Consider the following 25911-nt stretch of genomic DNA (forward strand, 5'->3'; position numbering starts at 1 on the left):
TTTTTGGGATGCAATGTGGCGGTTCAAACTGCAGATGTCTGTGTCATTTGAAAATGATATCGTTAGCCAGCAAGGTACAAGACGAATTGCTTTATTATTTGAGTTGCAACCAATTTGATTTATCATTATATAATTATAATGAGAAACCCATTTTCGTTCAAATGCACTTTTCAATGGATGCTTCCAGTGGACAGAGTGCAGAAAAAACTCAAGGAATTTTTGCATGTGTATCTCATTTCTTAAAACTTTCTTCCCGGTTTTAGAGCGTGGTCCGCTTACAGGAAGGAAAATTAAAATGTACCTAAACGTTTCCTTTTGCCATCGACTGTGGTGCATGATAACGGCTTCACGATGGCGTTCGCCCGTTTGAAAAATTACCCCACACATGAGCGACAATGCGTCCCGCGCGGAACTGGCAAATGATGACACTTTCGCCAGCATCCCTTACCGGTTGCAGGTGTTCGTGTGTCACCGCACCAACAGGTCATTAGATAAGAGATGAATTCTTCCGAACCAACTCCCCGACACTTGTTCAGCACGAAAAATGTGGTTTATAAAAGCGTTCGCACGAAGGAAGCTGACTACCTGACCGCAAGGTGTCAGCCAAGACTGGACGCGCTCGCGTATCGAAACACTCTCCTCGATCCCTTCTCGTGGTATCATTTGGCAGTGGACTAGTTCCACCACCACACGGCAGTAACCGGTCGCGTCCGTAAAGGTAAACCCCTGGGAAGAAAGGCAATTTCACTCGCGCTCTTGTTGTGGCTGGTCGTCACCGTCTTCTTCGTTGCCGTTGAGCGGTCAATTTCTCTTTTGGCGCATCGCAGCACAACACAGCTGTGTGATAGTGGCCTCGCGCTAACATTTCTCTTTCGTTGAAGTGATCATCCCGTGGTCCGATCGACGGTTTGCCAGAAGTTGCTGTAGCGAAAAGGATTCGAATCTTTAAGTTCTTTTGTGAAAATGGGTCAGTCAACAGTGTCTTTACGGTGCCGTGTACCAACGATCGCTGACTCCCTGTTTGTGGTGGGTCTACTCCTTACCGTACTGAATGTGGCAGAAGGACTCACTGTAGTTGAAACAATAGAGTCAACTGAATTCCCACAGCATTGGGAACCTTCATCGGCTGCCGAGTTACGTTCTGTACTAAGATGTAAGTATAAATAAGTGCACTAGGGAAATATGAAAACGAAGCTGGAACGAAATTACGCTGTGTTGATAATACTGGTTTTTAGTAATCGATGAATAATGTGAGTGTGTGTGCTTATGTGACGTGAGCATGATTCATAGTTTTGCCCAGCAAATTTGCATAATTATGGGTCTTTCCGAAATCATAAAAAACCTTGCAGGTTTATTTCGTTATTGAATATATTGTTGAATATTTATCGATTACCTTTTTTAATTTTCACTCGTACTCGTACACGTACGTTTTTATATAAAATCGGCGAAATGAAGCGTATTTGGTAGATTTATAAACTATTTAAATGTTGTACTATGATCCAATAATCTTTTGCTTTAAAATTAAACCAGATGTTTTTAGAACCGCTTTCAAATGATTCAATGTAGTGATTTTCATTATCTTCGCACTCCAACATGTTCCTCCTACATATTCCTTTTAGTCAACTTAAAAAATAAAGATCAACGGATTTTAAAATGATGATGATATGATAAAAAGGATCCGCATTCTTAAATATTGCATTGTTCAACAATGTTTACAAACTAGTTTCGCTATTCCCTGGTGTTGCAATTCTACAATGTTCAGATTTTTCCATTCTGAATTGCAGAATACTAAAAAAAGAAGTTAAGGGTGCTTCATTAAATACCCTTCTCATTTTTCCCATTTATTTCCCCAAATTGTTCAAACAGCATTTAGCAGAAATGCCGCACCGAAAAGTAACGGAAATCAACTGGAAGGGAAACAGCTGCCCACATTTTCCGCCGCTCCTTTCGGTTCGGCCAATCCCTGCAAGTGTCGGAGTGGGATTTGTAGCTGCTGCCTTGGTAAGATAGCTTTCCGCTACTGGATCATAGAACTAACCTATCACTTACCTGCCTTTGTCGGCTTACCTTCCACAGGAGTATTCAGTATGAACGGGTGTGCAAACTTGACCTACATCCCGGAAGACTTTGCGTTCGAGTTTCGCATGATTTTCAACAACCGTGTGCTGACGAAGAACCGCATCAGCGGCAAGAACCCGAAGCCGATTTGTGTCCATCCGCCGCGCTTTGATTTCATCGAAGTTTGCGCCAACTTCTACGATGTGTACTTTGTCGGGCGGAACATGCACGTTTGCTTGGAAATGAACGGAAACTTTGAGGGATTCGAGCTGTTCAACAGGTGCGTTGTTGGAGCTTGATTGTTTCACTGTCTCGAGAGAAACCTTGGATATTGTGATAATCATATTTCGTGCTTGCCTTTGATTCAGATCGTTCAACTGCTTGCGAATAGGCGACAAGGGTGTGAAGATTTTGAAGCCTGGTGAGCAGATCGGCGGTTCCGTCAATCCGTCATTGGAGGCGGAGATCGACTCCGGGGACGATATTGAGGATTACGATGAAGCAGTTGTTTAAGCTTGTTCGAAAGGCGTTCACTCGCTGTTTCACATGTGTAAAATTAAAACTGTTTAATAAATTATTTCACACTGCAACGCATTTCGGTAGCAAAATGTTTTGATTCACTTAGTTTAGCACACTCTGATTGGATACCAACAGCCGGTGCTAACAAAGCACATCGAAGAGGTTAATTAGCCGCCAAATTGAACCAAAGTGCTGGCGGCTATGTCGTCTTTGGCGGCTGTAGATTCGTAACCAAATGACAGTTGGTACGCAGAGGTAAACAAACCCGAACACGACGGGATTACAAAACACCGGGTTTTTCAAACCTCCACAACGATGGCTGTTTTCCTCAAAACACTGAGAACGCACTGTGATAGAATATTCAGTAAAAGATCCACCCCGCTTCCGTCAGCCCTGAGCAGTTTTCAATTTACTACCAGGGTAAAATGTGAGCTCGACACAATCACCGAAAAAGAAATCACCGAGAATGGGTTGAAACCGCGCAAACATCGTGGTCGTATCAAGTGCAACAACATCGCATTACCGGCAGAAATACACGATGCCATCGTCAAGAGTGCCAAGGATTATCCGATTAAAAGTCTGATTAATGATGGCCAGCGGTTGAACAATTGCATTCGATCTCGTAAATGGTTCCCACTCGACGACACGGTCGCTGGCCGCCGAAAGGATGCACCGAGTGAACGCGAAGTGCCCAGCAGTGCCCAACGCCAGAAAGCGTCCGTTTTCGATATGCATGACACCTATAGCTGTCTCACGCAACTGATCGGACGATCCGATGCTGAGTACGCGGTGCTAAAACGAATCTTCACCGAAATAAGCCAGCGTGATCCGGAGCTCCGGCCGCGCAGTTTCCTGGACTTTGGCTCGGGTGTCGGTACCGGCACGTGGGCAGTCACCCAGTTCTGGCGGGATCATCTGTTTGAAATTCTATCGGTCGATAAATCGCGTCACATGAACGACCTGGCCGAGCTAGTCCTTCGGCAGGGTGATTCGAACAAGGCGACGATGGTACGCAACGTTTTCTATCGACAGTTTCTGCCGGCCAATCCGAACCGAAAGTACGACATAGTGCTGAGCTCGTTTTCGCTTTTCGATCAATCCACCCGTCGAGGTCTTTTGGAGCTGGTCGATCAACTTTACGCCACGTTCGACAAGTATCTGATCTTTGTCGAGCAGGGCTCGAATGCGGGATTCCAGCTGTTGGATGGTATTCGCAATCACATCCGGAAAAATTACAACGCGGATGATTCTCATCTGTTCGCTCCGGTAAGACCTCGTTGCTCTCTCGCTGGAGCCAGCTTTAAATTCCGTTTTCCATCCTCAACAGTGCCCCCATAGCTTACCGTGCCCTCGGATAGCGGCAGATGATGGAACACCGTGCAATTTTGAGGCCACATATACCCGCAACTTCCCGTCCGGCGACGGACATCAGTATGGCAGTATCCTCTACTCATACCTGGTGTACAAGAAAAACCCTCCAGATAGTGCCCAAAGGTTTCCGAGGCTCGTACGGCCAACCGCCGTCCGTTCGAAGCATTGCGTTTGTCATGTTTGCGCAGCGGATGGGAAGCTCCGTGACGTTACCTTTACCACCGCGAAGCATGGACAGTAAGTGCATCGAAGCGTCTAGGGAAGAGATATTATACGTGAAGCTAAAAACAAAAACACATTTCATGTTTAATTTACAGAGTTATTCATCGGTGTGCGAAGGCAAGTCGATGGGCCGACCTGCTCCCAATGCACGTTGAATGGGAGGATACAACCGAGAGAGAAGACGAGAATACTTAGCTGAAAGGAATCACCTTAAAATATATAAAGTAGGAAATGAGTTACAGGAGCATAAGGTCCACTCTGTCCAAGAATAATTTGAAGGAGCATAAAGAGAATATCGAATGAAAATGTTTGACATTGCAACATTAATGAAACCTTCAACCATTTTAAGATGCACTTAAGTTTCATTCAAAATCATCAGGATTAACTAATATAAAGTTTACGGCTACGAATTGCAGCTTTTAAAGATTGGATTGGTTTTGTCACATTCGAACATTTCAATTTACGTGTTAATTTTAATCGTTAGTACAAACTCTCTTTCTACGCAAAAAAGAACAAGTAGCATGTTTAAATATTTGTAGGATTTTTTTTTTTGTTTATTACTTGTCAAACAACTTGTGTACACTTGAATGATCGATTTCTAGTATTCCATTAACGCGCTGCATATTTTTTCTGTTTGCTGCATGTGTTTAATTTTATACTTAATTGCTTAAACCCTCCAGCTCTAAAAACCACCTGCACTAAATGATAACTTAACTGGTCAGATATATTGATAATAATTAAAAGGATCGCGCGCGCCGAAGGCTGCTCTTCGACGGGCTCGCACCTTCCGGGTTGGATTTGTTCTCGATGGTGACATTTTTAAGAGGTTTTTTTTGTCCTTAAATGCTAGTTCAAATCAGGAGCGTACGAATGGAAACCAATATAACTTAACCACTGGAACTGGAGACGCGAGACGTTGTACGTTACATGAGAGCCAGGTTGATGATCTCGATCGTGTCTGTTAGATTCCATTGCCCTGTCGCTTTGCCGTAGTTCCCTCCTGATTCATCGCACCGAACTGTGTGCTATTGTTTTCTTTTTCGTACTAGTTGAAAAACAAAACGGGAAATTATTACAACGCCTTAGACGGCAAGCTATCATGCGCACGCTTCAACGCAGCCGGAGAAAAATGCTAAGTAAAAACGTGAGGATGGGTGAACTGAAAGAGATTTGATTTGCCTTATGTTTTCGTTTTCCTACCATTACACAAGCGGGTTTTGATTATTTTGTTCTGTTTGTTTGTTTGTTCTGCTTACTTTCTATACTGCATTAACCGTTACATCAAACACGCGTGTCTCTTCTAAAAATCTTATATCGATACCACTCTTCTGGTTGTCTTAGTCTTTTCCACCTCTACTCTACATCCTTTTACTTCTCTGGGATGCGCGGAAGTGACAAATTTCACGTAGTAGCAAGGAACAGTTTGCAGCTATAACGGAAACAGATTCGGGCGATGCTGTGGCTGGGGTGACGACGCATCATTCATCATATTTAAAACAACCTAAAGCAATCTCCCGGTAATATTATCAATAATAATATAATAAAAATAAAATGAATAACGGCTGTAGCCGAGCCACTGTACAGATACAGATACGCTTTAATTTTAAGCATTCCGGCAACCGGATTGTTGATAACTTTCCCCCTTAAAACGTTGACAACAAGAGAGCATCAACAATAACCGGAACACTATCGACCCCACCTGTTGCGTGTACACTTTGTACATTTGCATAAGCATCTTGCAGATTTTGCTACTGCTTCTACTTTGCAGCGACAGTTTTGTGAAATCCCAATCAATCCTTTATCATTTGTGGATTTTATGAACGTTTCGTTTATGGCTGTCCAGTTCCCTAAGGTGCCCTCCCCCCTCCTCCTTCGTCGCGATTAACCCTGTGATGATGACTAATTTCGTCGTCGTTTCGTTGAAGCACAGCCACAGGCTACTGGCTGCCCTTGTGTTCGAGAAATCGAGAAAACGCGAGCTTTGACTAACTACTATTTGCAAATGGGTCAGAGATTTACAGTTGTCGGTGGCGGCGGCGGTGGCGGTTGCTGTGGTGCTGCTCCTGTTCCGCCACGCTCCTACTAGCGACGCATGGCCGGCAGATAGGCCGGGTAGGAGGAGTACATCGAGTTCTGCTGGGCGCGCTGAATGGCGCTCGGGTCCTGGTACTGCGACTGCATGTTCATCATCTGCACCGGGGCGAGCTGGGCCGGATTTTGGATGAAGCCGGCGGCCGGATTGCCGATGTAGCCACCGGCACCGCTGGCCGACTGAGCCGTCGTCATCCGATAGCCATTCAGCGTACCGTACGGTGACATGAGGTTCGTGCTGATGGCCACGTTCGGGCTGACGCGGCTCGACGTGTTCGTCATGTGCTGGATTTGGGCGGACGAGGCTGCGGCTGCGGCGGCCGCCACGGCATTTCTTCGCGCAGCGGCCGCCGTGGCCGAGTTTGGTCCACCGATGCCGGGCGGCATGTTCATGTTGCCCGCGTAGTACTTGTGGTAGTTGCTGATGCTGGACATCTGCGCCGAATGTATCGAAACCGGTGGCGTTGAGATGTTGCGGACGTTCTGTGCCGCCACCATACTTGCATTGCTTCCGGCAGCTCCCGGCGCACCACCACCAGCGCCGCCTCCTCCCGCGCCACCACCGTGGTGAGCCGATGGAGGCGGAGTGACGGGCGAATTGCAAATGTCCACGTTCGTCGTGAGCTGCTGCAGCTTCGAGAGACACGACAGCGAGCCACCACCCTGCTGCCCAAGCTGCGGACCAGCGCCGCCCGCACCACCTCCTTGGCAGGATTGCGGTTCCAGCTGGGGTGTAGGGGTGGGCGTTGGCGTTGGTGCTGGGGTTGGTGCTTGCGGGATCGGCGTGTGTGACCCGATCGGATGAGGTATATTATTCGCCTGCTGCTGTTGCTGCTGCTGTTGTTGTTGTTGCTGCTGTTGCTGCTGGACGTAAAAATTGTTGGCGGATGAAACGGCACAGGAGGACACGGGTGACGCGCCTAGACGTTGGTGCGGACTGTGCAGACTGGCTGGCGTGTGATTGTTCGACATTCGATGCTGTATGACGCTACCGTAGGAGGTTGGGGATTGTGGATAGGGAGGTGCTTGACCGGCAAGGCCCAGTTGGGCCCCCAAATAGCCACCACCGGCCGCCACTTGGTGCATGTTTTGAGTATGATGGTTCAACGTTTGTCCGGTGAGCGCTCCGTACGACTGATGCATCTGCTGCTGGAGCGTCAACTGTTGCTGATGTTGCTGCTGCTGATGCTGCTGCTGCTGTTGCTGTTGCTGCTGCTGTTGTTGGTTCATCGAAGCAGCCGCTGCCGCCGCCGCTTGCATTGCCGCTTGCTGTTGTTGCTGATGCTGTTGCTGCTGATGCTGATGACCAGGGCTAATGATCGGCTGGATAACATTGCTGACTACGGGTGGCGTCGTGCGGCTCTGGTGCCGCTGCTGCTGCTGGCTGCCCGGTGTCGGAGTGTTCCGGCTCACCTTCGGCGTCGACGATCGCTGCGTTCGTCCACCACTGGCCGGACCACCGGTGTTGTGTTGAATCTGCTGCTGTTGTTGCGTCAAGTGCTGCTGGTGCTGTTGCTGTTGCTGCTTCCCGCGATTGTTACCTCCATTCGTACCACCGCCACCTCCTGCACCACCATTTCCGCCGCCACTGCTATTCGCAATTATTGTCATCTGCTGCTGCTGCTGTTGCGGATGTTGTGGACTAGTTTCGGGCACGTGCGTGTGCATGCCCATGTGCATCTGCGTTTGGTGTTGCTGCTGTTGCAACTGCTGCTGTTGCTGGTGCACGGAACAGTCCGAGTACGGGCCAACATGCTGCGACACAACGCTCGGCGGTCGGATTGCATCGACCGAGTTCTGCGACGTTACATCACTCGCAATGCTGGCCGGTGACTCCAACCCTAGCTGACTGACGTCAATATCGCACTGCCCGTACTGGTGTAAGCTTTGCACCGAGTTCGTCGTCGACTCGGGTGTGTAAACACCGATGGAATGTACATCGTTCGTAGGCGCTCCTCCAGTAGCTCCTCCTGCACTGCCTCCACCAGCTCCTGGGACGACACTTTGCTTCATATCGTTCGGTGCGTTACCACCACCGCCCGTCGTTCCATCGACGTGCATATCCGATTCGGTTTGGAACCCGCCGGCCACCTTTTGCTGAGCCGCCGCATTCGCCATCAGGTGCATCGTTTGCTGCTGTTGAACCACCGTCGCATGGCAACCGGACGCATCGGTGACGGCGGATGTTTGCTGCTGTTTGGTCGCGGCGACCATGCACGAAGAGTCGGACAACTTGTTGGTGGTATCGTGCTTGGACTTTTGGATGGATTTATGCTGTTGCTGTTGTTGATGCTGCTGATGTTGCTGCTGCTGCTGTTGCTGCTGGTGTTGATGTTGCTGATGTTGCTGGTGCTGTTGATGCTGCTGATGCTGCTGGTGTTGTTGCTGCTGAAGGTGTTGGTGTTGCTGCTGCTGCTGTTGCTGGTGATGTTGAGCCATCTGGTGCTGATGTTGCACTACCTGCGCCGACGACAGATGGTGATACTGATTCGCCGACGTCACTGTCTTGGAACACAACAACCCAGTGTCGTACGGCGAGGGACACAATTGTTGTTGCTGTTGCTGTTGCTGTTGTTGTTGCTGTTGCTGCTGTTGCTGCTGCTGCTGTTGCTGCGAGGAATGTGAAAGATGATGCACCTCAGCCGGGTTGGCACCTTTGAACTTATCGGCACCGGAGTTTGAGGCCGATTTCGATGACTTCCCATGTTTGGTGGTCGTATTGTTGTGGCCCGTAGAACTCTGCTCCATCCCGACAGTGCTGCCGGCGGCTCCCTTCCTATCGGCCTTCACGTTTCCGGTGCGCGTTTCTTTAGCGGGTGGGCCCGTTTGGTAGGGTGTCGGCGTCGTCGAAGTAGCCGGTGGAACCTGTTGATACTGCTGCTCTTGGTGCTGGAAAGGAGAGTATAGATTCGACGGGAAGCTACTGTACGCCATGCTGGTAAGCTCGATGTGGAACTTGTTCGGTGACTTCTGGCTGCTCGCGTCCAGGTGCGACAAATTGTAGCCCTGATGGTAGTACGGGTCCAACTGCCAGTACTGCGAGGGTGCGTAGCTGGGCAACTGGTTAATGCCCGCGAACTGTGACGAGACCTTGTTCAGGTCCAGTGTTGCCTTCGCGTCGTGAATGCTGGATGAATGCTTTCCAGTCGATGTCGTTTTATCCGACCGGCACGAAGCGTTATTCATTCCCATCAGTGCGCTTCCGCCGCCACCGTACTCGGATGACAGCGGTGGTTTATTGCTGCCAGTTCCACCGACCATACCACCGGACGTGCCGGACATCATCATACTTCCTCCTGCACCGGGAGGTGTAGACACTACTCCACCACCACCAACCGGTCCTCCGGGCATGGTGCCGGCTATGGTGGAGACAATATTATTACCTCCTACACCACCGCCAGATCCTCCCATGGCGGATCCGGATGCGCCATGCGTCGACACACCAGTAACGATTGCAGCATTACCTTGCACTCCAACTCCACCACCACCACCACCACCACTACCAACACTATCCATGAGTGTCATGTTCGATGTTTTCGTACTCATATGATACTGATCCTGTGGTTGCACTTTACAATGGTTTAGCGAACCCGGGACCGAACTGCCACCGCCACCGATGACACCAGCGCCACTTCCGCTCCCATAGGACGCAGCCTTTGTGGAATCTTTCCGCAACATACCATCTGTTCGTCTCGAAGTCGAACCTACGACCGTACCTGAAGCCGTCATCGTAGCGACGGACGGAGAAGAATGTTCACTCTTGGTCGACACAACATTCGGCAGCGATGATGATGATGACGACGTGGCAGAAGAACCACTACCACGTTTCGCCGCTTGCTGATCACTACCAACAGTTATGCTCGAAGGTACACGACCTGTTTTACTTCCAGCCGTCGTCGATGTCGTCGGGTCGTCAGATGCATTCATCGCCGCATTTACCACACTATTGATGCTGGCAGTCACCGTCGAACTGCCACCACCAATGCTGGTCGCCGTGTTGCTGTAGCTGGATTTATCTTTCCCCCGCTTGGTGGGGGGTTCAATCTTGGGTGTAACAGTGGCCACCATCGGTTGAAGTGGCTCCGCGTGATGATAACCGACGCCACCCATTTCGGAGCTGTTTCGCTTACAATCCCCAGCCGTCTGCAGCATGGGAGGTAGCGACGAAGTGCTTGAGCTCGTTACTACCGCCGTCGCACAAGACGTCGCCGTACTTTCGCTGGCCTTTGTATTGCTTCCATTGCTCGTACCATTGGATGTTTTAGTAGTTTGCCTTTCAGACGTCGCATCGTTTTTTGTCACCTTTAGTGTCGTCGTCGCCGTCGTGGACGGCGCGCTGGACGACGTCGAAGTTGTCGGTGACTTTTCCTTCTTAATTTCCGAAGCATCCACTTGCGGCCCTTGCGAAACCGACGAGCAGTTTGTCGTGCTCGATTGTGACGTGGCTATATTCGAAGCATTACTGCTAGTATTATTGAAGTCACCAAAACTGCTGCCAATCAGCTTCGTGCTGGCCGCTTCATCGTTTTGCTTGATCACTGATTGATCGGAACTAGACTGTTGTTGCTTCTGTTGCTGTTGATCACCTATCGGATTCATCGGATCGTTCGACGCTTTCGTGGGCGAACCGTGATCAGCCGTGTTGTCGCACTGCGGTTGCGTCGATTTCATAAACTTTTTCTTATGCATCGCCGCAAGCTCGTGGGCGCTTGTCGGACCGTCACCAGAAGAAGTCGACGATGACGATAGTGGTGGTTGAATAATTCCCGTCGCTTCGGTGCCAGAAGCATGTTTCTGTTCTGCCATTTCAGTGCCCGCAACAGAAGACGCACCACTTTCAGTTGTTCCATCCTTAGCGTTGCTGCTTCGATCCTCCTTTGCCTTTCCATCGCCAACGTTGGTGGGACCGTCGACGATAACTTTCGGTCGATTGTTACGCGACAGTATTTCCCCGTGATGTTTTTCGTAATTTTCGTTAATCTTCAACACACTGGCCGTATTGTTGGCGGCACTTCCTGTTGGTATGTTTGCAAGATCATCACCCCCGGACGGGCGTCTTGCGTCGTGATGCTGGCTCACATACGTGGCACCGTTCGAAGCACCTTCCGCGAGTGTTGGTGGCGTCTTCGTCGGTGTCGTTACCGTCTTCTTTTCTGGGCTCAGCGTCGCCACCAGCTTACCATTGCTATTAGTTGAGTACGTTTCTTTTCCCTTCCGCTCCGTGTCGCTACTGTTGTTCATGAAACAGTTTTTTGATTCTGTTATCACCGAAATCTTTTCGTTGAGCTCAACGCCATTTACCGGAGGAGTGCTGCTGTTGCAGGCTTTCGGCGCCTGTTGCTGCTCATCCTTGTCGGAGGATTGCATCATTTTATCTGTTTGCACCGCCTGCTGTTCACCAGCTTCATTTCCTTCGTTTCGCTTCACTTCTGAAACGGCAGATCGTCCATGTTCTTCACCATTTGGCTCAGTAGCAGCACCACCAATGGCGCTCGCACTTAGTCGTGTTTCATCCTGGTCGGAGGACTGGTTTGCCGTCGCTACCTGCCGGCTAATAACCGATCCTCCTTCCAATGGCGAGGAACGATTTGGTGATGTTGTTGTGTCGCCTTCCGTTAGCTTCTGTTCGTTTGTACTGGAAATGGGGGGTTCAACCTCCTTTACGAGCCGAGAGTTGTGTTCTTCGACGGTATCAGCACCATTGTTTGGCCTGTTGACGGCCTCGGATGAAACTGTAGCGTTCAATGGAGCCTCTTCCTGCGAAGTCGCCGGCTGCGGACTGACTGAGTGTTTTACACGCGTGGGTGCTTCGATCGCATCGGACGGTTGCTTTGATCGTCGGTCACTAGATGCAGCTCGATTATTACTGCCACCAATAGTTTTCGATGATTTGATATCTGGACTGGACGATTGATCGCGTAACCGTGGGGATATCTTCGACGGCGTCGTGTTGTACTTGCTGTTGCTAGCGGGCGAGCTCGATTTGTTGGGGGATTTCTTTGTACCCGCTGCGGGAATGCTCGACGACGATGTTGGAACGCTGCTGCGTGTTTCTTCCTCCATCTCGTCGTCCGCTTCACCGGATGAATCCTCACTGGCATCAGCGACCACGGGAACGGTCGACTTCTTGCTTCCCTGCGTTTGACGTTTCTTATGGCGGCCTGTGGATGGTGGAGAAGGCTTATGGCGAAGCTTGGAGCTACTGCTGTTGTTACTTGCGGTGGTCGGTACCACCGTCGGTTCCTTTTTCCCTGGTGACGATGATGTCGCTCGAGTCGTTCCCCCAACGGGAGACGACGAAGTACCCTCGATGTGATGCTTTTGTCTCACCGCAGCAGTTCCTGCCACCGAGGCTCGAAATGGTTTGGACAGTTTTTCTGACGGTGGCAGATCGGTGTTCATCGTCGCCGATGTCGGTGTGTCAGCGTTCGGGTCGGAGTTAGTAGCCGGGCTGTTGCCACTAACGTTTGCAAGCCGTTTGGAGTTTCGCATGCCCATTCCAAGGCGCTTGCTGCCTGACACTGGCGCAACCGGTGTTAACCGGCCAGTGTCTTCCTTCGCACGTGGAGAAACAGTCTGATGAGAGTGGCTGTTATGATTATGATACGGCGCACTTGCGTGGGACGATTGATCCACCGGTTTCTCGAGTTGCTCTCCCTCCGGCTCCGAGTCTGACAGCCGCAGCTGCAAACGCTTTCTTCTCAGGTTGCTGAGGCCACGGACGGAAACGGGTGAGGAGTCTTTCAGTGCGTAGCTGCTGCTACCGGATTTTTCACCCAGTTCCTCCTGAGAATCTAATCGACGACGTTTACGCAACCGTTCGAAGTTCGGTGTTGCCATCGAACTTGATGATTTTATCAACACTGCATCCTTCTCTACCGGTCGCCCCCGTTTGCGTCCCGGGCCTGCCGTAGTGCTTCGTGACGACATAGAATTTGCTACAGTAGACGCCTCCATCGGCTCATCGTCATCTGAAGGTTCCTCGAGGGGAGTTTTACTGCGCGTGGCATGAGAATTACCATGACCACTTGTACCCGCCACAGTCTCGGATGGTGTACGTGATCTATGAACATCTTCCGGCACTGGTGACAATTCTCGGCCACGTTTTTTCCTTCGCCCTGTGTCGCCGGCATTACCCTTGCGGGTAACGGTTGCAACACCTCGCTGGGACACGCTGCTGCGTGCTGCCACTTTGTCCTGCTCTCCCTGCTCCTCGGATGCCTCCTCCTCTTCCTCTTCATCTTCTTCTTTCGCCATGGGGGCCGATTCTGACTGCACTGTCGCACCACCGGTTCCTTCCTCGGGAGCATCGATCGGTCCTGTCGCGTCCAGCTCGGAGAACGATGCAGTAGTCGTGAGAAACAGAGGCGTCCACCGGAGGCACTCCTTCTCGATCGACAGCCGAGCCTTCGAGCGGACCATCCGCTCGTGCTGCTTCTCCACCACCCGCCAGTCGATGCAGATCAGCGGTTGGTACACCTTGAAGCCACCGCCCCGATCGATCTTTCGATACTTGATGAAGGACAGCAGCTGCAGCGCAAGCACAACGTCCGGGATGACCATGCCGGTTTCCTGCGACACCTGCTGCACCGAGAATGATAGGCGACCGCCCGCTCCAGGTGCCGACGCCGCCGCGCGGTGCCTGTGTGCGTAGAGGTAGTTCAGTACGGTCGACTTCCAGTACGCATAGTATGACACCCGGCCCAGGTCGGACAGCGGTTTCTCCGGCGTGCCCGGCTGACCCTCCTCCCGGCTGAGGAGGTAGCTGAAGTCGATCAAAAACCGACCGTAGCCCTGCCGCTGGTACTGCGGCATCGTCATAATGCACGATACGTTGTACTTCTGCTGACAGTGCTTTTCCTTCGAGAAGTAGCCCACCAGATGGTAGCCCTTGCGGTCGTAGCGCGTCAGTACGTAGAACAGGAACGGCTCAACGTCGTAGTAGAGCGTCTTGTGGTCGAGAAACAGCTTCGCCAGCAGGCACAGATTTTGACAGTAGATCTTGTTCGCGTTGCCGTCCACCTCGAACACGGAGACGCCGTCGTGCCGGTAGATCTCGGTGCCGGGTGGATTGCGCCACGAGCACTTGTCCTGGTGCCGCTGCAACACAGCCTTGCTCTTGGTGTACTTCAGGCAAAATTCGCACAGAAACAGCTTCGGTAACCTAACAGGAGCAAAACGAATAAATATAAAATTGTGTTACAAACTTTTCGCACACGCTGGGGGACGCTTCAAACAAACATTTTTGGGAGGAAAGCAATTTTTAGCAAGATAAATACTTCTCAAACATTCATCAAATAGATTCATCTTAAACTCGCATTATGGTCATCTAGTTTTGTTCAATTTGCAAGCCTCAACATTACTAGAGGGATTTTACGATCGTCTCCTGAATTCTTGACACCTTCCAGTCTCGAAAAACTGTCCGAGCCACACTCGGGCAAAACAGTGCAACAACACACCGCTATCCCTATTGTGAAGTGATTAAATTAGGCTCAATTTTGTGTGGTCGTATTTAAATTCATATGGAACTAGCATTGAGGGTTTGATTGGCAATTGAAAAATTGAATATAATTTTAGTAACACGGATAGAAAGAATTTCAATAGGAAGTGTTTTAAAATGGCGTGTTATGAAACATGCCATTATTTCGTACATTTATGTTTTATCATAGAAAACTGGTTATTACCTCGCGTACTCCTGGGGAAATGGACTCGAATACCAGGTTTCGATTTCATACTTTCCAAACTCTATCGCTGCCGGACAACGATCCTGCGCTGCCATGAGTTTCGAGGGCGACTGCTGTACAATACTGTTCGAGGACATTGCAGGTGCTTGCTGCTGCTGCTGCTGCTGGTGATGGTGGCCATGATGACTTGGTCGGTCGGGCGAGAAATGGCGCGCGCGATCACTATTATTGTTGTTATGTTGATGTTTGTTCGATGCTTTCGAAACGCCGACAACAATCTTTGTTGACTGCTCCCGAACGTACTTGTACAGCTCTGCGTCTTGCGGCGTAACGCCATCAGGGAGGGTTTGTTTTTCTGCAAGAAAGATACGATTTGCCATTGAAGGACAATACGTTAACAAATAACGGTCCTGTTACTTTTGATATCATCACACACGTTACCTAGCGCATCTTCGCTGGGTGAGTCGTATGGATTTTTGTAAGGTACTGGTATATTGATAGCATCTGTGCTTCCTTTTGGATCTTTATCGCCGGTAAGCAATCTGTTATGATTGGAACAAAAAGTAAACATTAACAAATCCGCCATTCACCGGCACTTAACGCCTCAATATCGATTGAGCTTTGAACATTGTTCCGAACCTTTTTCGTTTCTTTTCACCAGAGATTGGCCGCATGACGCTAGATTTTCTATCACTATCCTTGGAATGGCTCAAGCAATCTGAACACCTGTAGTAATCGAAGAGAAAAAAATGCGTTAGCAGTGTTTCACTTTACTCCTACCAGCATGTTTTCACCTACCTCCAGGGAAATTTACACTTTTTCGACTCCGAAAGCGGTGGATTGAGACAAGAAAGATGAAAGTGCTTTTTGCAACTCCAGCAGTCCAACAGACAAATCCCTTTGACGCCGTCCTCATCGTCGTCCTGGCTCGAGCAACCGTCGCAGGTTTTGCATTCCTCGCAGTGCCAAACGTTACCTTTTTCCAGCAGGCGCGATAGTGAAACCGTCGGTGGACATCGGCTTGAGCTGCTATGCCCAGCTCCTGAGGCACAGGTGTCGTGTAGGCCAGCACCACAGGTGTTGCAGGAGGTTAGCGCTTCGCCCTCATCATCCGAACCATTACCGTCCCCGTCCTGGCATACCAAGCAAATGCTGCCATCCGCCGAACGCTGCAAGGGTGATGTATCGGAAGTTGAAGACCCATTCAAACACAATGTCGTTTGCTGTGTTCCGGTGCAATACTTACATCCAAATGTTTGCCACCGCGTTTCTTGGGCGACGAGGATTTGCGTTTCGTTTGCGGTTTGAAGACGGGCCCCGGTTTGTACAACCTGCCCTCCTGCAGGACCGTCTCTTCACTGATGGCTATCCGTAGCGAGTTCCGGATGACACTCTTGAAGTCGGTATCGGCCGATATGTGCAGATTGTTCGTTTGCTGGACATAGTTCTCGATCGACTTCTGCGACGATCCATCGAATTCGCCCAGGTCCCGCACGGCTTTGGCCACCAACCGCGAAAGGTTGCTCTCGTTCGTCACGTTGGTGACACGCCGTTGCGTCGACGTCGGGGCTTTGTACGAGTGTAGGCCTTTATTGTACACCTTCAGCACCGCACCGGCCTCAACCGCTTCCTCCAACTTATCTGCCACAATATCCTCGTGAAACTTGTGATGGCTGCCGATCGCCTGGCAGATACGCTGTATGCTTGGTCGCTGCTTCTGGAACCGGATGCGCCGTATCGCCTCCAGTATCCATTCTTTCCAAACCTGCGGACTCACGTCATCTGGATTTTCACGCATTTTCTAAGACTTCTAGCGTGGTGCGTGACGGTCAAGAAGCAAACCAAACGATGGAACAGGGCCGGTTCAGGCAGGAACATGAAAGAAAGGAGAATTATGCTCTAATAACATTCACTGAAAAACGCAACGCAGGTGCATCTAGAATTAATGAATCATAGTAAACATTGAGCGCACACATACACACGCGCTTCCTTCGTAAATACACACTTTCATACGTAGCGAACGGATTATCATTTTTTTCTTTTCCACACTCTCAAGGACGGAACAGGGACGCATTAAAAATTGAAACGTAGAATTAATGTTGGCCGAAAAATCTAAACGAACAACCCGCCGGCAAGAACAATCTACCATCGAGTTAGCACTCGCTCACTGCACCGTACGTCTACCGTCACCAACACCACTGTGCAGAAAAACCCGTCGTCGATCGGACTACACACGCGAATTTTTGCCATCGCAAAAGCACACTGGCAAATTACCGCTCCGCACGATGCAGGCAGCGGAGCGCAAGCAAAAATAGATTCTTACCGTGCACGATTATTAGCAGCATAAACACGTATTACAGCACCCGTACCGCTTCTTGGGAAGCGTACTATTGCGCTGCTAATCCTGCGATCGAACACCTAGAACCACGAATTTGCAGTACCACTTCGCGGCGGCCATTTTGATTGTCTTTTTAATAACAAATTGTTTTAATTACACTTTATTGGCGAACCCGGGTGGTCGAATCGTAAGACGGATGGGCCAGCCGAGCTTCGATTGCAAAACAGGACCAACAACACTAACCTTCTTTTTCGCTGGCACTACGCCTATCGCTTCGTGCGTCTACGCACTAACGCGGGCCTGGCGTATTTACAGTACGCTTGCACGACGTCGTGCAAAGGCCTCCTCCGGGAGGGAACCGTAGTGCAGATCTGGCTCGCAAAAGATGGATTTCACAAAACGATTCAAAACAGAAGCATCAAGAATGCTTTTGCCTGTGACAGCAAACGCTTGGTAACCCGGTCAGGGAGCACAATTGAATATTTATATACATGTTCATCACTTTCTCGCGCCCATTCGGTGCTAGCTTAGCGTACGGTAACGCGAAGCGAAAACGCGCTAGGATGTGGACGATCTAAACGGCACAGAACAAGTCACCGACAGGGAACGCCATCCGAATCATGGGTGTCCGGAATAGCGTTTTTTTCACTCGCGCGATGCAATACTACTTCCCGCAAGACAACTTTCAAGTCCTTGATAAAATGGCCAATTTCTTCCCTTCTCGTATGCACAAAGTAAAATGAAAATAGGGTGCGTGAGGCATTTCAAGACGGAGGGATTTCAGCTGGCTATCATATTTACACTGGCGAGTTCAGTTCTTCCATGTCACTGACAACAACCTTGTTTGAATATTTTTGGTTGTCTGTTTGTTTTCGCAATATTGAATAAAACTAACATTTTGCCCGTCAATTGCATAGCTTTGATGAAAGAATCGATAAAATATTATTGATTACTGAATAAAAGCAAAACGCATTCTTTAAAACAATCGTTTTTGGCCTAAAAGTCGTGGAGAAATGGTCAAATGTTTCGGCACAATACATTCACAAATAGCTCCCGCCGACGTTCTTATTCAATCGCAAATAATTAAAAGATCTGTATGATTAAAACCAACCTATTTTCATACTCTTCCAAAACAGGACAACTAAGAATAATCCAGCAAATCACAAAAGCTGTGGCGTGCAACTTATGTGAACCCCTGCGCACTGCGGTGAAAACGCCGTTTTTGACATTGTGGGCCTCTTCGAGCTGTCAACCTTTGCAGCACGTCAAGCACTGTTTGTTGGTGTGGAAGGTTTGTTTTGTCTGTTGATTTGCAAACGCTGCTCAAGTGTCGTAAGTGTTTTTGGTTAATTGTTAATGAATAATGCTTTTGGGAGGAAAAATTTCGGTGAATATAGGTATCCTGCGGGACTGGGCTAGGTCGGATGCAAAACTCCGTGTGATTCGAACAGTGTGTGTGGTTTAACGTTAGCTTATCTGGTGGGGTATGACGTCAGTTCTAAAAATACAACTGTTTCGACATCAACCGCGGCTGGCTTGTAGACTGGTTGGATAGCTTCATTCAACCATCCTAGCATAGGGACTGTGTACGGTTCTGAAGACATGCGAGCAGCACCAGAAGCGGGGAACCGATGTTCCTAGGCAGAAGAAGTTTGCTGTGTGCTTGTGCTGTCGGTCGATTCGGAGGTGATTGATTTTTGTCTAGTTGTCCATATGCTGTGCCAGTGTTTGCCCACAATCTGACCCAACGCGCGGGCTAAAAGTTTAATGCTGTGCTGAACAGCTTTCTATAATAATTCACGTGTGCGTCCATCCTTGAACCGCCATTGTAGCGCAGTAAAAGGGTTTCGGTCGATGCTCCGTATCCAACTAAGCCCGTAACGGACCAGTGCGGTGGACGGTATCGATTTTTACGCCTCGGCGGTTGGCTGTTTTGCCGTTAACCTTACGCTGCCCGGACAAGGTTAGAGTGGATAAACGGTTAGCATGAAATTGACCCCTCGCAGTACCCCCAGGAGTCTTTTCATATCGCCATATGCTACATGCTGGCTCCCAAAGTGTGCTCCCCTCCACGACGCGTCCGGGTCGACGAACGCACCAAAGGTGTCCAGCGTTTGGAGATGGAAAATGTAAATTACCAGCAACATATGTTGTCGACATGACCGTTTCCCCAGCAGCTGCAATGTTGATTTTCGAAAGTGGCGCGCAAAAACGAAAAACGAAGATAATACGCATAACGCTAACGGCAGCCGTCGACGATAGTGTCAGATAATCGGAATGATCTAATGTTAAACGATGACGACTGCTTTGCGCTGACGAAGTCGCGTCGGTCATCAATCGTGAGGAGATTGTTCCATGCCGTGTACGAACGATTGCACGCCGCGCGAATAATGAGCTCGAGACCCGTCGATGAGCGAACATTGCGCCACACTATACGTGCCCCACATGAGTCAGTTGTTTCCCGCGCAAAAGCAGCACGGTATGGCTTGACCAAGGAACATTTTTTGAAATAAGCAAAAAAAAAAACATCAATCCACCGTTGACGAGTGTCGTCATCTTCGATGAGGAAGCAGTCAACTCCAAGCGGAAAGTGGTCGAATATTTATGCTACCTTTTCACCATGGACTGTGGCTCTCCCGGGACTGGTTACCACACCTACACGTTGCCTCGCGGTCGCCCACGGTCATCGGCGGCGTTATTTACACGACCTCCAGTGAATCACTTCCGGGCGGCGGCCACGATGGCAGTAGTAGCAGGAAGAGAAGGGATTTTAAGCTGTGGTCAACAACGGCTAAGTGATTCGGCAGCCGGATGATCGGCGACGAACGGGCGATGATTTATTGATTTCCCCGTGTCCAATCGCGTTCGCTCTGTCTTCATCAGCATATTTTCGTCTGTTTCCCTCTATCCTTTCCCCCCCTCTAGCAGCTATCCCCGCGGTCATGATGCGCCCCAGCACGTTGGATATCAAAACAAACTACCAGGATGGATACTACACGTTTATGAGGTAAACCAACGTTTGTCACTTGTTTGTTTGTTTGTTTGTTTGTTGTTTGTGTGAGCATGGCGCCTCCTCCAGGTCTACCATGTGCTTGATTTACAACGTTCAACCAGTTGCGGTCAGCCGCTGTAGATAAGAGTACAGTAGATTCCAGTGGTTAGCCTCTAGATAAGAGCTCTCATTTATCTCGCAAACGGCTTATCTCATGGCCTATCAATTTGACCAACTTGTAATCACACATCACTTGTAAATATAACAAATAAGCTCGTAGAAGGCACTAATTTTCACCCTTCAATTTTTTTTTGAAAATTTGTAAGAAAAAAATTGTTCTTCTCCAGGGACACTTACAGATGCTGGAAATCACGGATGGAATCATGTGAAAAAACGGGAATTGAAGATTACCTCGCCGATTTGCAGCAGCCCTTCACGCAGCAACAAGGTTAGTTGATAACGAACGAAACACGTTGATACGAAACATTTTTTGTATTTCCGTTTCCATTTAACCTTCAGAAGTACAGCATTGTTTAGTTAGTTTGCTTAATGAAAATATTTCTGTTATCTAATTTGTATAGAATTTAATATTCAACAACAGAAACCGAAAGCTCTTATCGATATGCATCAATAACCCTTACGATGCCAACTGGAGTATACAAGAGTTGTTTTCGGAAGAACAGATCATAATAGCCATGCCTTTTTAAAATTTAATTGTAACTTTTAATACACATTTTCAGCATATTTGAGAATAAAAATCTTCATGAATGATTATCGCATGTTTTTAAAAATGTTTGATCATTTACCTCTCTAAAGCAGGGTTCGGCATATGTTTCTTGAATAAAACGAACCCGAATGCGCGGGCCTGTTACCTAAACCGATGGTATAATGTTCATAAAGTAATATTAAACCCTTTTGAAATAGAGGATCAATTGTCTAATTAGTAATGTTACATACAAGATAAAATATATAAAATCATAACTTTTCACTATATTAGCCATATGGTCTCATTTTCGTTGATTTTTGTACTTTTCCAAAACATCAATTTTGGTTCGTTGTATGTAAGTTAATTAATTTGGTTATAGTTGAAATTAAACCCTCTACTCAAATTATTTTATCATATCGAGGCTTTACTGGCGTACTGTCAGTAATTAAAATAGCTAGCTTAGAGAAGTTTTGAAAACTGTGAGTTACATTTTACTTTGTAATGGGGTCGAATATTATGTTCCTTGAAAGTAGCTATTGTGGAAGTAAAATAACCATGTTATTTTGTCGCTGGATACAGAACTGGATTCATGAGATTGGGATTTCAGAACGATTAATAGTGAAAATAAGAGTTTAACGCAAACAGTTCAACAGTTTTAATGCAAATTTTTGACAAACAAGTATATTATGCTGAACAAATCCGACAAAAATAACCTTTTTTTACATATGTTATGTTAAAATTTTCTTAAAGGCCGTATAAAATCTGCTAGCGGCTCGAATTTGGCCCTCTTGCCGGACTTTGCCGACCCCTGCTTTAAAATATTCGAGTATAGTCCTGGTGTTTTGGAAAAATATTCTTTCAAAAGATGGGGTCCGAGACAGCCGAACGGGTCTGCCGGTTAAAAAACCGGCCCACGACGGTAAAGGCGCATCCTTGACGGCGTGGGTTCGAATCCCAACCGACAACCAAATTCAGACAAATTTAAAAAAAATTTGCGGATGCATTTTTAAATTCTAAGAAAAGCGTAGTTTGTGTTTCGAGACATTCGTAAAAGTAAAAACCCTTCATCCGTCACTTGCCCAAGATCCCGGCATTTCTCTTCAATATTTTGAGCTTATTTTTTTCAATAGTTTTAATGTGGGGGTTATAACCCCAAAGATTGCAGTTTTTTCTTTTCTTCAAAGTAGTGTAAATTCTTGTGCTTGTAAGTGTTAATTACAGTGAACCATGTCACTTATTCAACTTTTCTTGACCCCTTTAACGCTCTTTGGTACTGTAACCGAGGACAGGAACTGTATCCACAAAGATTGGTATAATAATAATCTTTATCCCATTGCAATCTGTCCCCATACCGCCCGCGATCATCTTCTATTTATGTCCGTTGGCGCACCGGTCTTCCGAGTCGTACGGATACGTACCCATTCAATCAGCTGTATTGCGGTTGGTGTCGCTGGCTCTGTCAGTTGTATTCGACATTCTTTTCGCATTAGCGTAATCTCCCAAATTATAGAGCATCAATTTTTCTAGCATTTTTCTAGCCATGTAGTACGTGAGTTATATTTATTGTTATTATTTTTATTATTGACGATATTTTTACTCCCTATTTGCAGTTCGCGACATTTTGTTCACCCTCAATGTTATACGGTCCAACGGGGCAAAGTGTTCACCGTCCACCATCGTGCCGCAGCCGGAAACAGAACTATCGCCAACGTCACAGTATTGTCCACAATCGCAGCATCATCCCGCGGGCAACAATGTGCAATCGAACGATCACAAACGGCACCCGGTGGAACGGTTAACATTCGGTGAATTTACTGCGATAGCATCCTGTACGAAATGTTTTGGGTAGTTGGCCTCCTTTTTCGCACGTCGGATGTCCTCCGGTGGGACGCAGGGTGGATTGATTTCAACTAACGTTGTGTTTCGTACTTCTGTTTTCTTCACCAAACGCAGCCGCCAGTCGTCGTTTTACGCCATCCGGGCACTAAACGAGGCGAAAGCGTCGGCAGACACACAGACGGCGGAAGTTGATACGGAGAAGAAGGGTCCGGAAGTGTTCCTCGGTGGCTCATGCAATCCGACCACCTGGCGGGCGGATGTCGCCGTGCCGACGTTGCAACGACTAGGCATAACCTTCTACAATCCGGTAAGGAATAAGGGCCGTGTGCGTCGCTTGTCAATTTTAATTAACTTCAACTTTTACACACCCACTTGTCCCACAGCAAGTATCGCACTGGACGCCCGATCTGATCGATCTCGAACACCGTGCCAAGGAGAAGGCAAAGGTACTATTTTTTGTGCTCGACTCCCAGACCCGATCCGCCGCCGGAGCGATCGAGGTGGCGCACATTGCAGGGCAGAACTCGAAATTTTTACTGCTTGTACTACTGCCGTACTCCATTAGACAGAAAATTCTCAATGAAACCCTCTCGGAAGAGTATGTGTTCAGTGCAATTCGAACCGAACTGCTCGCAACAATCTCGGTAAATGTGTGTTAATGCATTGTTTTACTTTTGCATGCATTGCAGCGAGTATATGGATCTCATGAGTAATCAGCTAATACTGAGGCAACTAGTCCAGCGTCGTGGATTGCCGGTGCTGGACAACATTTCAACGGCGTTGGAGCAGATAACGAAACTGCAGCACGGCAGCTGTAGCCTGCAGCCTCCCAACAATTTGGCGTCGCGGTTACTGTATGTAGCGCTGTCATCACTGCCGTAGGCCGATGTTTGTTTGTGAAGATCTATTGATAAAATGTGTCCTTCCTGTTTGTAGCTCTCTGTATCGTACGTACCAGCGCACTGTGGCCGACGTAACGAACGCGGAGGCTATCGATATCGCGCAGTGCAAGAGAGCTCTGTACAGTTTGGGCTACCCGAAGAATGTGGTCACGGAGGACGACATTCAAAACATTCTGCTCTGCTACGAGGAGATCGCGGGTCGAACCTTCCAGACGGAGCTCATCCGCCGAGGTAACGCGGACGAGGTACTTATCAGCTTCGACGAATTTTGTATCGTAGACGCGTGCGTGTCGATACTGATGCTGGACTTTTACGAGCAAAACTGTCTGTCCCCAATCAAGGGCACCAACTTGCAGCAACCCCCAGTGTATCTTACCGATTTGCAAGGTGAGTTGCGAGGGGTCGATTTTTTAAATTCTATTTCTAATGAATCGACCTTCGGCAGCATGGAATCAAACGAATTCCGAGCACTCGCCCATCCCACAGGGTATCCTTCAGCACGAGTCGAGTTCCCGTCGGTATGTGCTGCGCTCGTACAACCAAGAGGAACCGATGACCGTAACTGAGAATGGAAAGCGCGATGCTTCCATGGCCCCGGATCCATTCGGCTGCAGCAACACGGCAGACCGTCCGGTCTGTCAACGTTTGTCCAGCAGTGAACAGTCAGCCGATACGACGAATGTGCCGTTACCGTCCCCCGGAATGGGCACGGTTCCACCACGTGCATTTACTTTCGATGGCGACCTTTTCGATGATGGGGATCTATCGTTTGGGCGCATCGAAGCGCGGGATGTCTACCTCGGGGGCAGCTGCTGGATGAAGACGAGCTGGCGTCAACGGTTGGCGTTTCCGATGCTGAGGGAGCACAAACTTACCTACTACGTGTCTGCGCTGCATGAAGGGTTCTGCTGCCGTCCACCGTCGATCGACGACGGGGGCCAAAAGTTCGACCCGCAGCGTACCCTGCGCTACGATGCTGCCATGCTCGATGCTTGCCGTATCATCATCTTTGCGATTACGAATGAAACGAGATCTTTAGCACCCATGACAATGGCCGCACACTACATTGGTCTAGGTTATGACGTTGTGCTGTGCGTGCAAATGCTTTCCTCGAACGAATCTTCACTACACGGGCACCAACCAACAGTAAGCCTGGTTTGTTTGGGGGGCGCTGACCCATGTGGCATACGTTTTAAAACCCTTTCACTTCTCTCTTCCTACAGCTATCTTCTTCCGCCATTAAGGATTACAACCGTGGGCGGGCCTATTTGATTGATCTAGCCAAACGGCACCACATTCCAGTGTACGACGGCTTGGAGGAAACGTTCGAGAGCGTTATCAATCGGTTAAACAATTGTACTGTAAGATACTCATCCTAGAAACATCAACCCGTACCCGGAGCATTGTGATTTAGCGTTTATTTTACCACTTCTCTTCGTTTAATACCTTTTTTTTTAACAAACACAACAAAACACAAAAATCTTCAGCACTAATGATAAAACAAACTATGGAACAGTAAAAATAACATAATTTAATATTTACCTGTACTCACTCAACACACTCAATCACGCGATTTTGCTTTACAAACATCCAGTGTTGGAAAGAAAACCTATGTTTTTTTAAAATGAATGGCTTCAAAATAATAAAGTTTAAGGAACTCGACGATTGTAATGTTGCTGTTTATTATGCACTCCCTCATAAACACACACAAACACCAATAGAGCGCGTGGGCCAGGGCATGGTGCGCCAGCTTAACGTGACAGGTATGAAAGGTCACGCGTGCTGCTTTTCTATTTTGAAAAAAAGGTTTTGTCACCTAGTGTCCTTCTCCGTACGACAAGACCACGGACCGACGCGTACTCTGAAGGGCCAGGTCGAACGCGTGGGAACACTCAATCGACCCATTGAGGCTGGTCAGGGCGCGGCGGAGATGTCACCGCGGCTCACGTGCTGCGCCAAGAATAACCCAAGCATGGGTGCATGCTGCGGTTGAACATGTATGTATTTCTACTGCATTTATGCTCTCCGTTTACGGCGGCATGTTACGGTGACGATCGGTCCCTTCGAGGACGGATCGGTGACATCACAAAGCAGGCGTTTTATTTGACTGCCCTCAGGGTAAATAAGCGAGGACACGTCGTACAAGTCGTTGGAAAACCACCTGTCTTTTGTGCGTGCATGAAAAAAAT

General features: G+C 48.5%; 4 protein-coding genes across 5 annotated transcripts; 3 read left to right on the forward strand and 1 right to left on the reverse strand.

The window, feature by feature from the left end:
• The first annotated feature begins 963 nt into the window (after positions 1–963).
• LOC131258985 (uncharacterized) lies at positions 964–2601 on the forward strand. The gene is made up of 4 exons (XM_058260390.1): positions 964–1153; positions 1867–2001; positions 2077–2338; positions 2427–2601. Exons 1-4 carry the CDS (start codon positions 964–966, stop codon positions 2569–2571), a joined length of 732 nt encoding a protein of 243 aa, XP_058116373.1. The 3' UTR covers positions 2572–2601.
• Positions 2602–2855: 254 nt separating this feature from the next.
• LOC131260301 (methyltransferase-like protein 17, mitochondrial) lies at positions 2856–5339 on the forward strand. The gene is made up of 3 exons (XM_058261998.1): positions 2856–3843; positions 3905–4185; positions 4266–5339. The coding sequence occupies exons 1-3, from the start codon at positions 2893–2895 to the stop codon at positions 4363–4365; spliced, it is 1332 nt and encodes a 443-aa protein (XP_058117981.1). The 5' UTR covers positions 2856–2892; the 3' UTR covers positions 4366–5339.
• LOC131260300 (hornerin) lies at positions 5324–17995 on the reverse strand. 2 transcript variants are annotated; one of them, XM_058261997.1, is made up of 7 exons: positions 17527–17995; positions 16192–16755; positions 15744–16114; positions 15585–15671; positions 15387–15487; positions 14946–15300; positions 5324–14425 (listed from the first exon to the last, which is right to left on the reverse strand). In XM_058261997.1, the coding sequence occupies exons 2-7, from the start codon at positions 16741–16743 to the stop codon at positions 6253–6255; spliced, it is 9639 nt and encodes a 3212-aa protein (XP_058117980.1). In that variant the 5' UTR covers positions 16744–16755; positions 17527–17995; the 3' UTR covers positions 5324–6252. The 2 variants fall into 2 exon arrangements, with proteins under 2 accessions (XP_058117980.1, XP_058117979.1); XM_058261996.1 differs by having other exon boundaries at positions 17269–17995.
• A 1175-nt stretch (positions 17996–19170) lies between these two features.
• On the forward strand, positions 19171–25387 carry LOC131271579 (uncharacterized). The gene is made up of 10 exons (XM_058273061.1): positions 19171–19246; positions 20212–20290; positions 20623–20723; positions 22592–22826; positions 22935–23127; positions 23204–23418; positions 23510–23674; positions 23757–24109; positions 24168–24868; positions 24946–25387. The coding sequence occupies exons 2-10, from the start codon at positions 20226–20228 to the stop codon at positions 25099–25101; spliced, it is 2184 nt and encodes a 727-aa protein (XP_058129044.1). The 5' UTR covers positions 19171–19246; positions 20212–20225; the 3' UTR covers positions 25102–25387.
• Positions 25388–25911: the final 524 nt, after the last annotated feature.

This window comes from Anopheles coustani, chromosome 3 (assembly GCF_943734705.1).
Source record: "Anopheles coustani chromosome 3, idAnoCousDA_361_x.2, whole genome shotgun sequence".
Lineage (NCBI taxonomy): Eukaryota > Metazoa > Arthropoda > Insecta > Diptera > Culicidae > Anopheles > Anopheles coustani.